Here is a 14,713-nt window from a genome sequence, read left to right as displayed (position 1 = left end):
CCCATGTAACATTCTTGTCTTGCCTTGGGAGGAAAAAAGGTAAGAAACATTTGTGAGGTCACAGACAAGAAGAAAATATCCTACTCTAGCCCACTCTTGACTTCCTGTCTCACCTAAAAGAGAAAAAAACTGAGATGCACTTGTGAAGGTCATAAACTAGGGAGAAAGGCTCACTAAACACTAAAACTTAGTAATAGAAGCATAGAATGCTTCCCAATCCCTCCGTACATTTCAATCACATCAATAAGTCTAATGGATATATAACAGCAAATTAAAGCTGAAGGAAATATAAATCTCAGACCTTATTTAATAAAAAGTCTCTACCCCGTAACCTATGGTTCACAGTATTAGAATCATGGGATTCTGGAGAAATTCAAAGTGTCATCTTCCTGGCAACTCCAGGAAGACACATATCAGGTTCTGCCTTTTCTATCATGTGTGCAAACTTGAAGATGATATACTCTCTCAGAATAATAATTTAATATTTTCCTCTCACACCCTCACAAGGTAGTCCATTTCTAGCCCATCCCTCTCTTGCTGCAATGTTAACTTTTGATGTTATGAAGATAAAGCAGCTATAGTTTAGCCAGTGTATAATAACCCCCCTACTACTAACCACCCCTTGTTCTCCCCTCAGTTTTATTTTTCTCCTGAAAAAAAATCCCTTCTCTTTTAAACTCTATTCATAGGTCTTTCACATCACTTGAATAAAATATTTCAGGGTCTTCTATAACATTTCCAACCTTCATTAGATCACATTAAAAATGTAACACCCATTAAAATCCTGCTGATCTAACATTAAATGAAATAAAATTTTGGAAGCATGACTGTGATGTTTGTACATTCCTTTTTAAATACTAAGATAAAAGCTAGATGCAATATCCTTGTAAGGGCATCATTTGTATCACATACAGTATAAACATGCCTTCCCAGCCTCAGCAAGGTTGTATTTCTGAAAAAGAAGAAGGAGAAAGAGGAAGAGGAAGAAGAAAGGAGGAGGAGGAGGAAGGGGAAGAAAGGAAGGAAGGGAGAGAGGGAGAGAGAGAGAGAGAGAGAAAGAGAAAAAGAGAAACAAAGAGAAAAGAAAAAGAAAAAAGTATCTAGGGAAACCCAGAGAGCAGGGGAGACAAAAATGAACATCTGAAGAAAATTTAGCCTCTGACACATGGCTTACAGTAAGCAGTATACACAGCCCAACTCTTAGCCAGATAAACATAAACCCTCATACTAAAGACCTGTTTACTTCAGTTTCACTAACCCATATTTTCTGCCTTTTAACAAAAAATTACAAGCTAAAATCCAAAAAACACAGTATCAAGAGACAGAGTAAACATCAGAACCAGATTCAGATATGGCAGAAATTCTGGAATTACCATTATGAGGAATTTTAAACAACTATGGTTAATATGCTAAGTGCTCTAATAGAAAAAAAGTATATAACATGCAAAAACCTATAATATAAGCACAGATGTGGAAAACCAAAGAAAGTATAAAAAATGAATATTTGAAATCAAAACAAAGTAAAAGAAATCAATGTTTTTGGTGGGCTCTTCAGTAGACTGGATACAGCTGAAAATAGAATTGCTGAGCTTGAAGAAACTTCCAAAAGAGAATGCAGAGGTAAAAGACTGTGCAGAATATCTACAAACTGGGACAATTACAAAAAGGGTGACATATATGTAATAGAAATACCAGAAAAAGAGAGGAACAGGAAATATATGAAATAATAATTATTGAGAATTTTTCAAAATTAATGACACACTCCAAACCACAGATCTGGGAAGCTCAGAAAACATGAAGTGGGCTAAAACCCAGAAAAATCTACACCTAGGTATATCATATTCCAAGGGCAGGATATCAAAGAGAAAACACTGAAAAAAAGCCAAAGAAAGCAACCACATTAGCTATAGAAAAGCAAGGGTAAAAATTACATCAGATTTCTCTACAGGAGCCATGCAAACTAAAATAGTGTACAGTGAAATATTTAAGGTTTTGAAGGAAAAACATCAACCTAGAATTCTCTATTTAGCAAAAGTATTCTTCCAAAGTGAAAGAGAAATAAAGATATTCTCAGACAAATAAAAATTGAGAGAATTTGTCCCTAGTAGACCTATCCTAATCAAAATTCTTCAGAAAGAAGGAAAATTATTCAGGTCAGAAACTCAGATCTACATAAAAATGGACAAGTGTTAGAGAAGGAATAAATGAAGGTAAAATGAAATCTTTTTATTCTTCATTTAATACAGAATATTTTGGTCAAAATAATATTAACAGTGTATGTAGTGACTACAGTTTATAGATAAGTGAAATGAATGACAACACTGTTATAGATGTGAGAGGGAAGAATTGGAAATACTCTGCTATAAAGTACTTGCACTACCTGTGAAGCAGTACAGTGTTATTTGAAAGTGAACTTACATACATTGTGAATATATATTGCAGATATTTAGGGAAACCACTAAAACAAAGTAAAAACAGAAATATTGATATTTAAGAGAATAGAGAAAATGGTATCATAAAATGTACAGTTTAAAACGGAAAAGGCAGAAAAAGATAAAAAGACAAAGGGCAACACATCAAAAACAAACATGGTAGATACTAATTACCTAATCAATGACCACTTTTAGATGACATTGGTCTAAATACACCGAAAGAAAGAGACTGTCAGGGTAGATTTAAAAAAAATAAGATCCAGCTACATGTAGTCTACAAAATACCCACTTTATTTTCTGTTTTATTGAGATACATACAATGAAATGCACAAATTTTAGCATACAACTCGATGGATTTTGACATGTATACACTCATGTAACCCAGTTAACTATAAAGACACAGATTAAAAATAAAAGAATGGAGAAAGAAATACTATGCTAACACTAAACAGATGAAAGCTGGAGTAGCTCCATAAATTTCAGACAGAGCAGAATTCAGGGCATGAAACATTACCAGATTAAAGGGGGGCATTACATAAGGAAAAGTGGCCCAATTCTCAAAGAAGACTTAATAATGCTTAATATATATGCACCTAACAACAGCGTGCACAAATACATGAGGCAAAAGCTGATAGAATTGCAAGGAAAAATAGACAAATCCACTATTATAGTTGGAGACTTCAGTGACCCTCTATCATTAATTGACAGATTTGGCAGGTATAAAATAAGTAATAACACTTGAACTGAACAGCACCATCAGTCAACAGGGTCTAATTAACATTTAGAAAATAATTCACCCAAAACAGCAGAATCCACATTCGTCTCAAGGTCACATGGAACATTCACCAAGATAGACCACATCCTGGGATATAATATACATCTTAAATTTTTTTTAAAGAATAGACATCATTCAAACTATATCTGAGACCACAATGGAATTTACTTAGAAACCAATTATAGAAAATTAACTGGAAAGCACTAAAATACTCGGAAATTAACCAACACACTTCTAAATAACACATAAGTCAAAGAACTCTCAAGAAATTTCTAAATATTTTGAAAACATAATTTATCAAAAGTGTGGGAGATGCAGCAAAACAGTGTTTAGAAAGAAACTGAGTACTGAATAAATATATCAAAAAAGAAGAAAGATCAAAAATCAATAATTGAAACTTCCACCTTAGGAAACTAGCAAAAGAAGAGCAAATTAAATCCAAAGTAAGAAGAAAAGAGATAATAAAAATTAGAGCAGAAATGGATAATATTAAAATCAACAGAAATCAGTAGAGAAACTCAATGAAACAAAATGTTGGTTCTTAGAAAGATTGATAAAATTTATAATTCTCTAGTTAGTTTATGAAAAAAGAGAAAAGACACAAATTGCTAATACCAGAAATGTTCCTATGGACATTGAGAAGATAATAAAGGAATAGTATGAACAACTTTCTCCAAAATATTGATAACCTTGAAGAACTGAAGTGATTCCTTGAAAGACACACTCTACCAAAATTAATGCAAGGATACACAGATAACCTGCATAAACCTATAACTATTAAATAAATTGAATCAATGCTAAACTACCTTCCAAAAGAGAAAGCATCAGGCTCAAGTTCAGCGATGAAGTCTACTAACCATTTAAGAAAGAAATACTATACTAATTTTCCACAATCTTTCAAGGAAAATAGAAGCTAAAGGAATAATTCCCCCCCAAATTCTGAGACAAGCATTACTTTAATACCAAAACCACACAACTACATTATTAAAAGGTATACTAGAGACCAATAGTTTTAATGCATATAGTTGTAAAAATCTTCACAAAATATTGGCCAATAAACCCTAACAATGTATAAAAAGAATTTATATACCATGACCTGGTGGAATTTATCCCACATATGCAAGACTGGTTCAACTTTTGAAAATTAATTAGTGTAATCCATCATATCCAAGGCTAAAGAAGAAAAATGGTATGATCATATCAACAGAGCAGAAAAAGCATTTGGCAAAATTCAACACCCACTCATGAAAAAAATTCAGAAAACTAGGAATAGAGAACACTTTAAACTTAACAAAGAACAACTACAAAAAACCTACAGCTAATAATATCATAAGGGTGAACAACAAGATGCTTTTCTGCTAAGATCAGGAAAAAGAAAAAGATGGCCCCACTCACCATTCCTATTTAACAGCACACTGGAAGTCCTAGCTAATGCAATAAGAGAAGAAAAGGAAATAAAGGTATACGATGGGGAAGGAAGAATTAAAACTGTATTTGTTCATAGATGACATGACTGCAGAAAATCTCAAAGAATCAACAGAGAACTCTGGAATTAATAATCAATTATTACAGTGTTGCAGAATACAAGGTTAATGGACAAAATCCAAAATTGTTCTTACATACCACCAATGAAAAAATTGGGAATTGAAATTAAAAACACAATGCCATTTAATATGAGCACTAAAAAATGAAATATTTAGGTATAAAGCTAACAAAATATGTACAAGATCTATATAAGTCAAACTAGAAAACAGTGGTGAAAGGTATCAAAGAATATCTAAATAAATGAACAGATATTCCATCTGCATAGATAGGAAGACTCAGTATTTTCAAGATATAAGTTCTTCCCAATTGGCTCATCTATAGAGTCAGTGCAATCCCAAACAAAAATCCCTGCATGTTATTTTGTGGGTATTGGCAAGCTGATTCTAAAGTTTATATGGAAAGTAAAAAGACCAAAAATAGCAAAAACAATATTGAAGGAAAAGTACAAAACACAGGACTGACAATACTCAACTTCAATACTTTCCTTAAAGTTACAGTAATCCAGACAGTGTGGTATTGGCAAAAGTAAAGACAAGTAGATCAATGCAAAAGATGAGAGAGGCCAGAAATAGACCCCACAGAAATATAGTCAACTGGTCTATAGGACAGTAGACAAAGAAGCAAAGATACTTCAATGGAGAAAGGACAATCTTTTCAACAAATTATCATTTATAAGCAAATAAATAAACATATCTTTTACAAATATTAACTCAAAATAAATCCCAGAGGTAAATGTAAAAGGAGAAATTATAAAACTCCTAGAAGCTGACATAAAACAAAATCTAAATGACCTTGTGTTTGGTGATGACTTTTTAGACACAACACCATGTGATCCAAGAAAGAAAATGTTGATAAGTTGGAGTCAAAGATAAATCTTCTCTGCAAAATACATGGTTAACAGAATGAAAAGACAAGCCAGAGATTGAGAGGGGAACCTCTGCAAGACAGACATTTAATGTAAGGCTGGTATCTAAAATATACAAAGAACTCTTAATATTTAACAATAAGAAACAGTCAAATTCATTAAAAAATGGGCAGTGATCTGAACTGACTAAAACAAGATATACAGATAACAAGCATATGAAAAGATTGTCATCACACGTCATTATGGAATTGGAAATTAAAACAACAGAAAAGAGCTAAGGTGAGCTACATGGGCAAAAACAAGTATGTGTCCACAGGGATTGAGAGAGACAAGAAATAGATTAAAAGTGATGTACAGTCAAGGGATATGCTAGTGTTAAAGTTCATGTGCATGTATGTGGAAGGTAGGGGTAGGGTGGGCTCAGAGCTGTAGGTATAATAGATCAGCACAGCTGCTTCTGTATCCTGAGCTTAACAATTGGGGTATTTGGTTCTGAAATTAAGACTTCAGGGGCAAGACAAGATTATACAGGTGCTAGTGGAGGCACTGGGGAGTGAAACCATGGCTGTTGTAATGTTAGACTGGAATCCATTTTAGGATGAAGTAAGTGCTGCTAAACAGACATATGTAGGTCACCATCTTTTCAATCGTTTTGTTTTGGTTTCTCACTTTAAAGATGAAACTTAACCTATCTGAGCTGGTTTCCAAGTATATTTTGGTAATAGTCCATACTGTCCAGGATTGTTGTAATCTAATACACCTAAAGAGCTTAAAATAGGGCCTTTCTCAGTTCACTAAATGTTAATCGATGATAGTGCCTATTCTCTAAATGAATTAACAATAAATTGTCCAACAGGTATTTCAAAGACTCACAGTAAAATCAGCTGTTGGTAGATCCACTCCTCTGTCTGCAAACATCTTAGAATCAAGATCCCACCACATCCAGAATTGTCAGAGGAATTTGTGCTGGTATGATTTAGGATATATCTGTAAAGTTTTAGGATAAGAAACTGAGTAAGAAATGAACAAGTAAATGTAACTTCCAGAAAAACCAGAAACTTCATTCAGTTTTGTTTCTACTGCATCCCCATGCCTAGGATAAAGTAGGTACTCATATAAGTTTGTTGAAGGAATGAAAGGCACCAGAGACTTTAAGAGGGAGAAGGGAACAGTTCAGGGAAGGCAAAGAGATTCACAGGCACCCACAGATCCCAGCAGAGCTCAGGCTCTCTTCTTCAAGCCTGCCATTCACCCAAGACAGTACACTGTGGAGCAAAGAAAAAGTAATCCACAATTCAGCTAAGGCCATTTAAACAGCACAGTACAAATGGCCATCATCTGAAATTGACATCCAGTGTCCCCAGATACTGTGTAGAATCATCTTCAGGGATTTTTTCCGTATCACCTACACATTATACCTAATAACAAAAGCTGAAATGAAAATTCATGGTAAGAATAAGGTTCCCTTTTCCTCCTGGGAAACATCAGTGATTTTCAGCAAATGGGGACTTTCTCCAAGATGAGCCTCACAGACCATTGCAACAATCTCACTTAAAAAAAAAAAGACAGAGAAGGGAATTGCTGGAGAGGGTGGTGAGACTGGTGAGAGTGGTGACAGTGGTGAGAGATGAGCCTCAAAATTGATCATCCGCGGGAGCTGATGCCCAAATAAAGAAAGTCTAGGGGAATGGATGTTAATCAGGATGGTGAGTGAGTTCAGTTCCTACTGCTGCTGTAAAGAATCACCGCAATCTTGGTGGCTTAAAATAACAAAAAAATTTATTGTCTTGGAGGTTGGGTATACGAAAAGGGTCTCACTGGTGTAAAATAAAGGTGATGGCAGGGCTTCATTCCTCTGAAGGGTTCTGGGGAGAAATCTGTTTCCTTGCCTTTTCCGGCCTCTGGGTACTGCCTGCATTCCTTGGCCCCTGGCTTCCTTCCATCTTCAAAACCAGCAATGGCCTGTCCAGTCTTTCTCACGGCTACTTTACTGTGCCACTGACTCTTCTGCCTGCCTCTTCCACATGTAAAGTGGAGCTGGGAGTTTGCGATTACACTGATCAGGATGATCCAGCATATTTATATTTTAAACTCAGCTGATTAGCAATCTTAACTCCCCCAGCAACTTTAATACTCCTTCGCCATGTGACATCACATATTTACCGGTTCTGGGCAATAGGACGCAGGAGACCTTACTTCAGCCTACCACAGTGAGGGTCCAATTTAATTGGGTTTTAAAATGGGCAACCGTGCCAGCAGGTTTGGGCTCAACCCTGGTTGTGCTCGGTTTCCCTATGATGCACAGAAAGGAGGGGCTCAAGACTAGAGGAAGGCTGTTGGGGTGAAGTAACCAGAGGATTCAAGAACTACCAGGTTTCTCTCGGGGCGGAGGGATTGGGTAAATAATGGGGCCTTCTGCATGGAATGACTGGGGAAGATGGCCAGGTGTGTATGTCAAGTGGCCGGGATCCAAGTGGGTTCTAATCCCTGCCACGTTTCCACACTGCCAAAGACGATGAGAGCTTCTATGTGACCGCAAGAGGGGACTGGACAGACAGAACAGAGGAAGAGGAGCCAGGACCGGCCCTAGCGGGTGCCTGACACTAACTGTGGGGCAACAGACAGGATTGTTATGACCTGGTGCGGGTCCTGACAGGGAAAGGCCTTCTCTCTCCGGCAACCGGGGGGACCGCGAAATGGCAAAGTGTGTTACCACTTCGAGCACTGAGTAAACAGCAGTGTGGCAGGAAGAATGAGTGAGCGCAGACTGGTGGTTGGTCCCCTCAGGTTAGAGGGCTAGGTCTGCCTTCGTTTATTACAGGGGCAGTGGTGAGGCCTCCACGGGCGCCCCCGCCCACCTTCCTCCCCTCCGCGGCTCCGCGAAGCCGTGAAAGAACTTGGGCGGGCCACCCCAAACCTTCGGGGCTGTCTGGCCTTACAGCGTCCCCCCCCTGCCGGCCAGTGGTCCTTGCAGCCCCTCTCCCCTCAGCGTCCAGGAAGGACGGGGGCGGCGGGCATGCACCGAGCAGTCTGAGGGTTCGCGCGCACACACCGAGAGGCGGTTGGTATCCTTCCGCTGCTCCCGCCGAAGCGTCACTGCCGGCGTCCCGATCCAGGCACCTGCCCCCTCCCCCACCAACCGCCCGCCGGCCCCCTGTATTGTGGTGGCAGAAGGTGGGAGTGGTCGCCACGCAGGGGCCCGCGGCGCTCTCCTGAGGCCGTGCCGGCTGGTGTTAGCCCGCCCCTCAGGCTGGGGCTCCTCCCGGCCCCGGCCCCGCCCCCTCCGGGTCGGAACTACGGTGGGCCTGGGAGGGGGCGTCGAGCTCATTCGTGCCGTATCCCTCCGCCCCCCTTCCAGACACCGTCGCCGCGAGCGGTTCGTGCCGCATCCTGCGCAGCCCCTGCCCCGTTTGGTGCAGCGGTGCGGGGGCCGGGACGCCTCTTTGCGATTCCGAGCGCACCGAAGGCGGTGGGAATCCGAGCGAGGAGCCCGGAGAGGAGGGGGAGGCCGACGACCCAGGCTCTGAGCCTGCAAAGGCAAGTGCGAGTGTGGTGGGGGGCCGGGGTGGCCCCGCCGCCCCGCCCTCTCGCTCGGCTTACAGCCCGCGCCCCAGACCCTGGCAGCCTGGCGAGGAGGCGGCGATTGTGTCGGAGCCGGCCCCTGAGAGAGGTGCGCAGCGCAGGGATATCCCTGGCAAGGAGGCGGAGGCGACCGGCACGGGCCGGGCCTGGGGGGCAGATTCGGGCCGGAGAGGCGCCCTCGGATCCTGTGGAGGCGAACGGCGCCGGCCACTACCCGGCCAGCTTTCCCGCGACCCGCGCTCGACGGTGTCTGTGCCGGGAGAAGACTGGGGTGGGAGGCCGCTGCGGGAGAAATGGCGGAGCGGGAGCTGCGGTGGGGGGCGCCCGGGGAGCCCGCCGGGGCGGGGGCGGGGTGGCGTCCGAGCTCTGTGCCGAGCTGGCGGGAGCGGGGAACGGGGGCTACTGCGGGCCCTGATGCTGCAAAGGGGCCTGTTGGGCCCCGGGTCCTGCGTGCTTTGCCTTCTCGCAGGCGCCTCGTTGATGCCCAAGTCTCCTGTCTGCGCGGTAGGTCTGGCGGTTTCAGGCGGCAGGGTGCATCTGTAGAGGAGAGACTTCAGAAAAAGGAAGAGCAGGAAAATGGCCTGGATTTCTGGAGGTGTGTGGGACTGGCGGGTGGGCAGCAGCCATTGACGGGAGACTCGACTAGAGGTGGGGTGACTGGGTCGAGAGTCGGTTGGGCATCCAGGAACACCTCCTGAAATTCCACCTCTGTACACACAGCTTTATAGGCACTTCCCTTGGCCATGTCCCTTACCTCCACCCAAAACTGGCAGCAGGAAAAGATGGGCTTGGAGGTGAGGGTGAGAAAGAGTCGTAATTGCAAGTATCGCTGCACAACCTGATTTCTAGAATATACTGGCGCCCTTCCCCCAATTTATGCTGCGCAAGGGAAAGGGATGTGCTGCACCTAGTGGTGAATCCTCAGAATTGGAGAAAGCAATGGGAAGAGTGTGAGGGGAGAAAAGATGTTATCTTTTCTCTGAAAAGATATTTAGGCCCCTGAAAAGGGGCCTAAATAAAACGAGAATATTCTATTAAGAGGACTGTACATATTGAAAGACAAATAATATGTGGACTCCCATCCTTAGTGTTGGTCTGTTCCCAAATGCTCAGTTACTACCACAGTCTCGTCATTGTGGAGACTTTTTTGGTCTTACCTTTTCGTCTGTTTGTCTGTAGGCCTGCTTTAAGGCTGGTTACTTCTACAAGAAAGGAAAGGAGGAAAAGACTGGATCAGATCTTTGGAGGTTGGTGTGAAGGGGGGCAGTGCAGGGGATAGTTGCAAAAGATCATGGCAGGTGACAATCCAATTGAATGTCTTTGATCCATAATTTGTTCTCTACCAGATTTGTACACTGCCATAGCATTCCTTTTCCATTTTCTGTAGGAGGTATTAGGAATATTGGGGTAGGTATAGGTTGGGCTGTGAATGGGAGGAGAAAGTTTGAGAGCAAGGACTAGGAGACAAGAAGGATTAGACAAATCGGACTCTTAAACAGAAATATTTGCAACAGTGGGCAGGGTGTCTTCCTGTCAACACAGCCCTCAGATTACATTTTCTCCTGTATGTTTACTTTTCCATAGGACTGCTTCCTGTCTGCTGTAGGGCTTAATACCACTGGAAGAAAGCAAGGAGGGGGAAAATTGCACCACATCGGTACAGGTTGGTATGATAGTGGTTGCAGCTTTGTTGGGGTCGGGGAGGGGTAGTGGAGATAACCAGGTCCAAGAGTGATTTGGGTCTAATCTGGGGGTTCCTCAGCCTCTCCTATTGCCAATACACTTTCCCACCATCTTCATACCTATTTTATAGTAGGCAGAGTAATGTGGCAACTTTGGGGGTAAAGGGTATGGGTTAAATGATAATGACAGAAAGACTTTCTAGTAGTTCAACTGTCCCATCAAGCATTTAAGGTCCAGTTTATCTGGGTGAAACTGAATGACACAATTGAAAGAGACTGAAAGTGCCATGTTGTTCTCTCTCCCTAGGTCCACCTCCAGTGGTAGCTGTTGTGGTGTTGGAATTGCTGCTAACCACCATCGTCAACAGGTCTGCACCTAACCAGGGAATCATCTGTCCTCCCCTAGCTTGGTTGTGCCTCTTCTGCACTCTTCTAATACTGGCTGCGGCTGGGCTTGGGAACGAGGCTGATTGACTGCTGGACTGGTGATTGACTCTAATTCTTGTTTCCAATAATTATATCATCTGAATCACCGAAAGATCAAAGTGCGAAGATAGAAAACTGTGACAGATCTATGTAGAGGCTGTGACTCTGGTAGGGGTATTTAACTCGGCCTTCTCTGTAACTTGTACCATGGCTGGGGCTGAGATTGAGACTGGCACCCAGGCCAAGACTGAAAAGAAGGCTGGAGAAGAGGCTGGGGATGGGGCTGAAAGAGAAAATGAAGTTCCAATGGTGGTCAGACCCAAGGTTAGGACCCAGGCCCAGGTAATGTCTGGGGCAAGGCCCAAAACTGACTCCAAGGCTATGCCTAGTGCAAGGCCCAAAACTGAAGCCAAGGCTATGCCTGGGGCGAGGCCCAAAATTGATTCCCAGGCAATGGCTGGGGCAAGGCCAAAACCTGATTCTCATGCAGTGGCTGGGGCAAGGCCCAAAACCGAATGCCAGTCAGTGGCTGGGGCAAGGCCTAAAACTGAGGCCAGGGCAGTAGGTGGGGCACGTCCTAAGATTGAGGCCAAGGCAATCCCTGGGGTAAGGCCCAAGGATGAAGCCCAGGCTTGGGCCCAGAGTGAGTTTGGCACTGAGGCAATGGGTCAAACAGAGGGTGTGTCCCAGACCAGTGTTGTAACCTGGCCACTGGTTAGTACTGAGTCTGGGTCAATTGCTAAACCTATGGCTCTGTCTGTGGATAGGGAACTGGTCAGTGTGGATACTGAGACCTTTCCTGGCTCCCAGGTTCAGACAGGAATCCAACCTTGGTTTGGATCAGGAGAGGAAAGTAATATGAGATCTTGGTGCTATCCCAGGCCCAGAGCCAGAGAGGAGGCCTCTAATGAGTCTGGGTTCTGGTCAGCAGATGAGACCTCTACAGTGTCATCTTTCTGGGCTGGAGAAGAGACCAGTATCATCAGATCATGGCCACGGGAGGAGGCCAATACCAGGTCCAGGCACAGGGCTAAACATCAGCCTAACCCCAGGTCCAGGCCCAGATCAAAGCAAGATCCCTATCTTGATTCTTGGTCTGGGTCTGAGGAGGAGTCTGGCAACTCATTCTGCCTGTGGACTGGAGGAAATACCAATAACTTGTTCAGACCCAGAGTCAGGGATGAAGCAAATAATAAGTCCAAGCTCAGAACAAAGAGAGAGGACTTTTTTGAATCTGAGTCTGAAGATGAGTACTATAAGGAGTTCTGGTTTTTACCTGGAGAAGAGGCAAATAGTAGACTCAGGCCCAGAAACAAGGAAGAGCCTAATAGTATCTTGAAACCCAGGGCCCAGAAAGATGTTAGTAATGGTGATAGGGTCAAACAAGATCCCAGGTTTGAGGAGGAGGTCATTATTGGGTCCTGGTTCTGGGCAGAGAAAGAGGTCGGTATGGAGGCTGGGGCTTCAGCTATCTGTGAATCCAGACCAGAGGCTGAGGAGGGTGCCATTGGTGGATCTTTGTACTGGACTGAAGAAAAGTCCAATTTGGGGGCTGTGGCCAGAGAAGAGGCCAGACCAGAGTCTGAAGAAGAGGCCATATTTGGGTCTTGGTTCTGGGACAGGGATGAGGCCTGCTTTGACCTAAATCCCAATCCTGTGTACAAGGCTGGTTCTAGGTTCAGAGATTCAGATGAGGAGGAACTTAATCCATCCAGGCCCCAAACCTGGGAAGAGGTTACTGTTGAATTCAAACCCGGTCTTTGTCATGGAGTTGGCTTCCCATCCCCAAGCCCCTTTAGAATTCCTGAAGAAGCAGTGTCTGTATTCTCTGAAATGTTTGAGGGAAAGCCCAAGAATGTGGAGCTTTCCCCAGAAGGGGAAGAGCAGGAGTCTTTGCTTCAGTCCAATCAGCCTGAGCCTGATTTCCCATTTCAGTATGATCCATCCTACCGGTCAGTCAGGGAAATTCGGGAGCATCTTAAGGTCAGGGAGAGTGCAGAACCTGAGAGTTGGTCCTGCAGCTGCGTACAGTGTGAGCTTAAAATTGGTTCTGAAGAGTTTGAAGAACTCCTTCTATTAATGGACAAAATTCGAGATCCTTTTATTCATGAAATATCTAAAATTGCGATGGGTATGAGAAGTGCTTCTCAGTTTACCCGAGATTTCATTCGGGATTCAGGTGTTGTCTCACTTATTGAAACCTTGCTCAATTATCCTTCTTCTCGAGTTAGGACAAGTTTTTTGGAAAATATGATTCACATGGCTCCACCTTATCCAAATCTAAACATGATTGAGACGTTCATATGTCAAGTGTGTGAGGAAACCCTTGCTCATAGTGTGGGTTCCCCTGAGCAGCTGCTTGGATTAAGGATGCTCAGACACCTCACTACAACTACTGACTATCACACACTGGTTGCCAATTTTATGTCTGGGTTTCTCTCCTTATTAGCCACAGGCAACGCAAGAACAAAATTTCATGTTCTGAAAATGTTATTGAATTTGTCTGAAAATCCTGTTGTGGCAAAAAAACTATTCAGTGCCAAAGCTCTGTCGATATTTGTGGGTCTCTTTAACATAGAAGAGACAAATGATAATATTCAAATTGTTATTAAAATGTTTCAGAATATCAGTAATATTATAAAAAATGGAACAATGTCCTTAATTGACGACGATTTCAGTCTTGATCCACTTATTTCTGCATTCCATGAATTTGAGAAGTTAGCTAAGGAAATACAAGTTCAGATAGACAATCAAAATGATCCTGACGTGGGACAACAAAGCTAATACGATTAACCACCTGCCTTTGATCAGCCTTATCTTCCCAAAGACCCCTGAGTAGTGCTTTGGTTTTCAGTCTGGTTTTATGTTGTAACTTATATTCCAATGCTGATGTTAACTTTGTCCAGTTCTTAGTTTGAGCTGGGTCATTTTGTGGATGCCATATGAATATTAGAACTGAAAACACACTTGATACTTGTCTTGCTGTCCAGATTGCAGTATTTTTCAGTATTGCGTTTCAAATTAACTGAGTCGCCGATGTAAGCCACTCTGCTATTCATTGTTTAAACATAATGGTTCTCTATTTGAGTCCGTGTTTTCAATAAAGTTCTATGTGAAAATTGACAGAAGTGACCCTTCAGTTTAAAATTCAGGTAGAGATACATTGTGCACACTTAATGTAGGTAATTTTTGGTATGATAAACTCCCTCACTAGAAAATCCCATTCCTGGAATTTAAGAAGGAAGAGATTGCTGTGGACTGTCGTTCCTGAGCAATGCTCCAGAGAAGACGGGCTCATGTAAACTGGTCACTGAAGTGGAGAACAAAACAAACCATTTCATCATTCTTGGAAATGAGCAGTGGTGATGTGGAAAGTGTAATTTGGAAACTGTTCCAGTAGTATGGA

The 14,713-nt window shown here is 42.7% G+C and overlaps 1 protein-coding gene across 4 annotated transcripts; it reads left to right on the top strand.

Annotated features, from left to right (window-relative positions):
* Positions 1–9,152: 9,152 nt before the first annotated feature.
* GPRASP2 (G protein-coupled receptor associated sorting protein 2) lies at positions 9,153–14,435 on the top strand. Of its 4 annotated transcripts, none has more exons than XM_036924865.2 (5): positions 9,153–9,287; positions 9,708–9,794; positions 10,379–10,446; positions 10,784–10,862; positions 11,189–14,435. In XM_036924865.2, exon 5 carries the CDS (start codon positions 11,515–11,517, stop codon positions 14,089–14,091), a length of 2,577 nt encoding a protein of 858 aa, XP_036780760.1. In that variant the 5' UTR covers positions 9,153–9,287; positions 9,708–9,794; positions 10,379–10,446; positions 10,784–10,862; positions 11,189–11,514; the 3' UTR covers positions 14,092–14,435. The 4 variants fall into 4 exon arrangements, with proteins under 4 accessions (XP_036780760.1, XP_036780759.1, XP_036780758.1 ...); XM_036924864.2 differs by lacking the exon at positions 9,153–9,287 and adding an exon at positions 9,326–9,447; XM_036924863.2 differs by lacking the exon at positions 9,153–9,287 and adding an exon at positions 9,359–9,512.
* Positions 14,436–14,713: the final 278 nt, after the last annotated feature.

The sequence above is a fragment of the Manis pentadactyla genome, chromosome X (assembly GCF_030020395.1).
Source record: "Manis pentadactyla isolate mManPen7 chromosome X, mManPen7.hap1, whole genome shotgun sequence".
Taxonomy (NCBI): domain Eukaryota; kingdom Metazoa; phylum Chordata; class Mammalia; order Pholidota; family Manidae; genus Manis; species Manis pentadactyla.
This window is presented reverse-complemented; position numbering and strand designations above follow the sequence as displayed.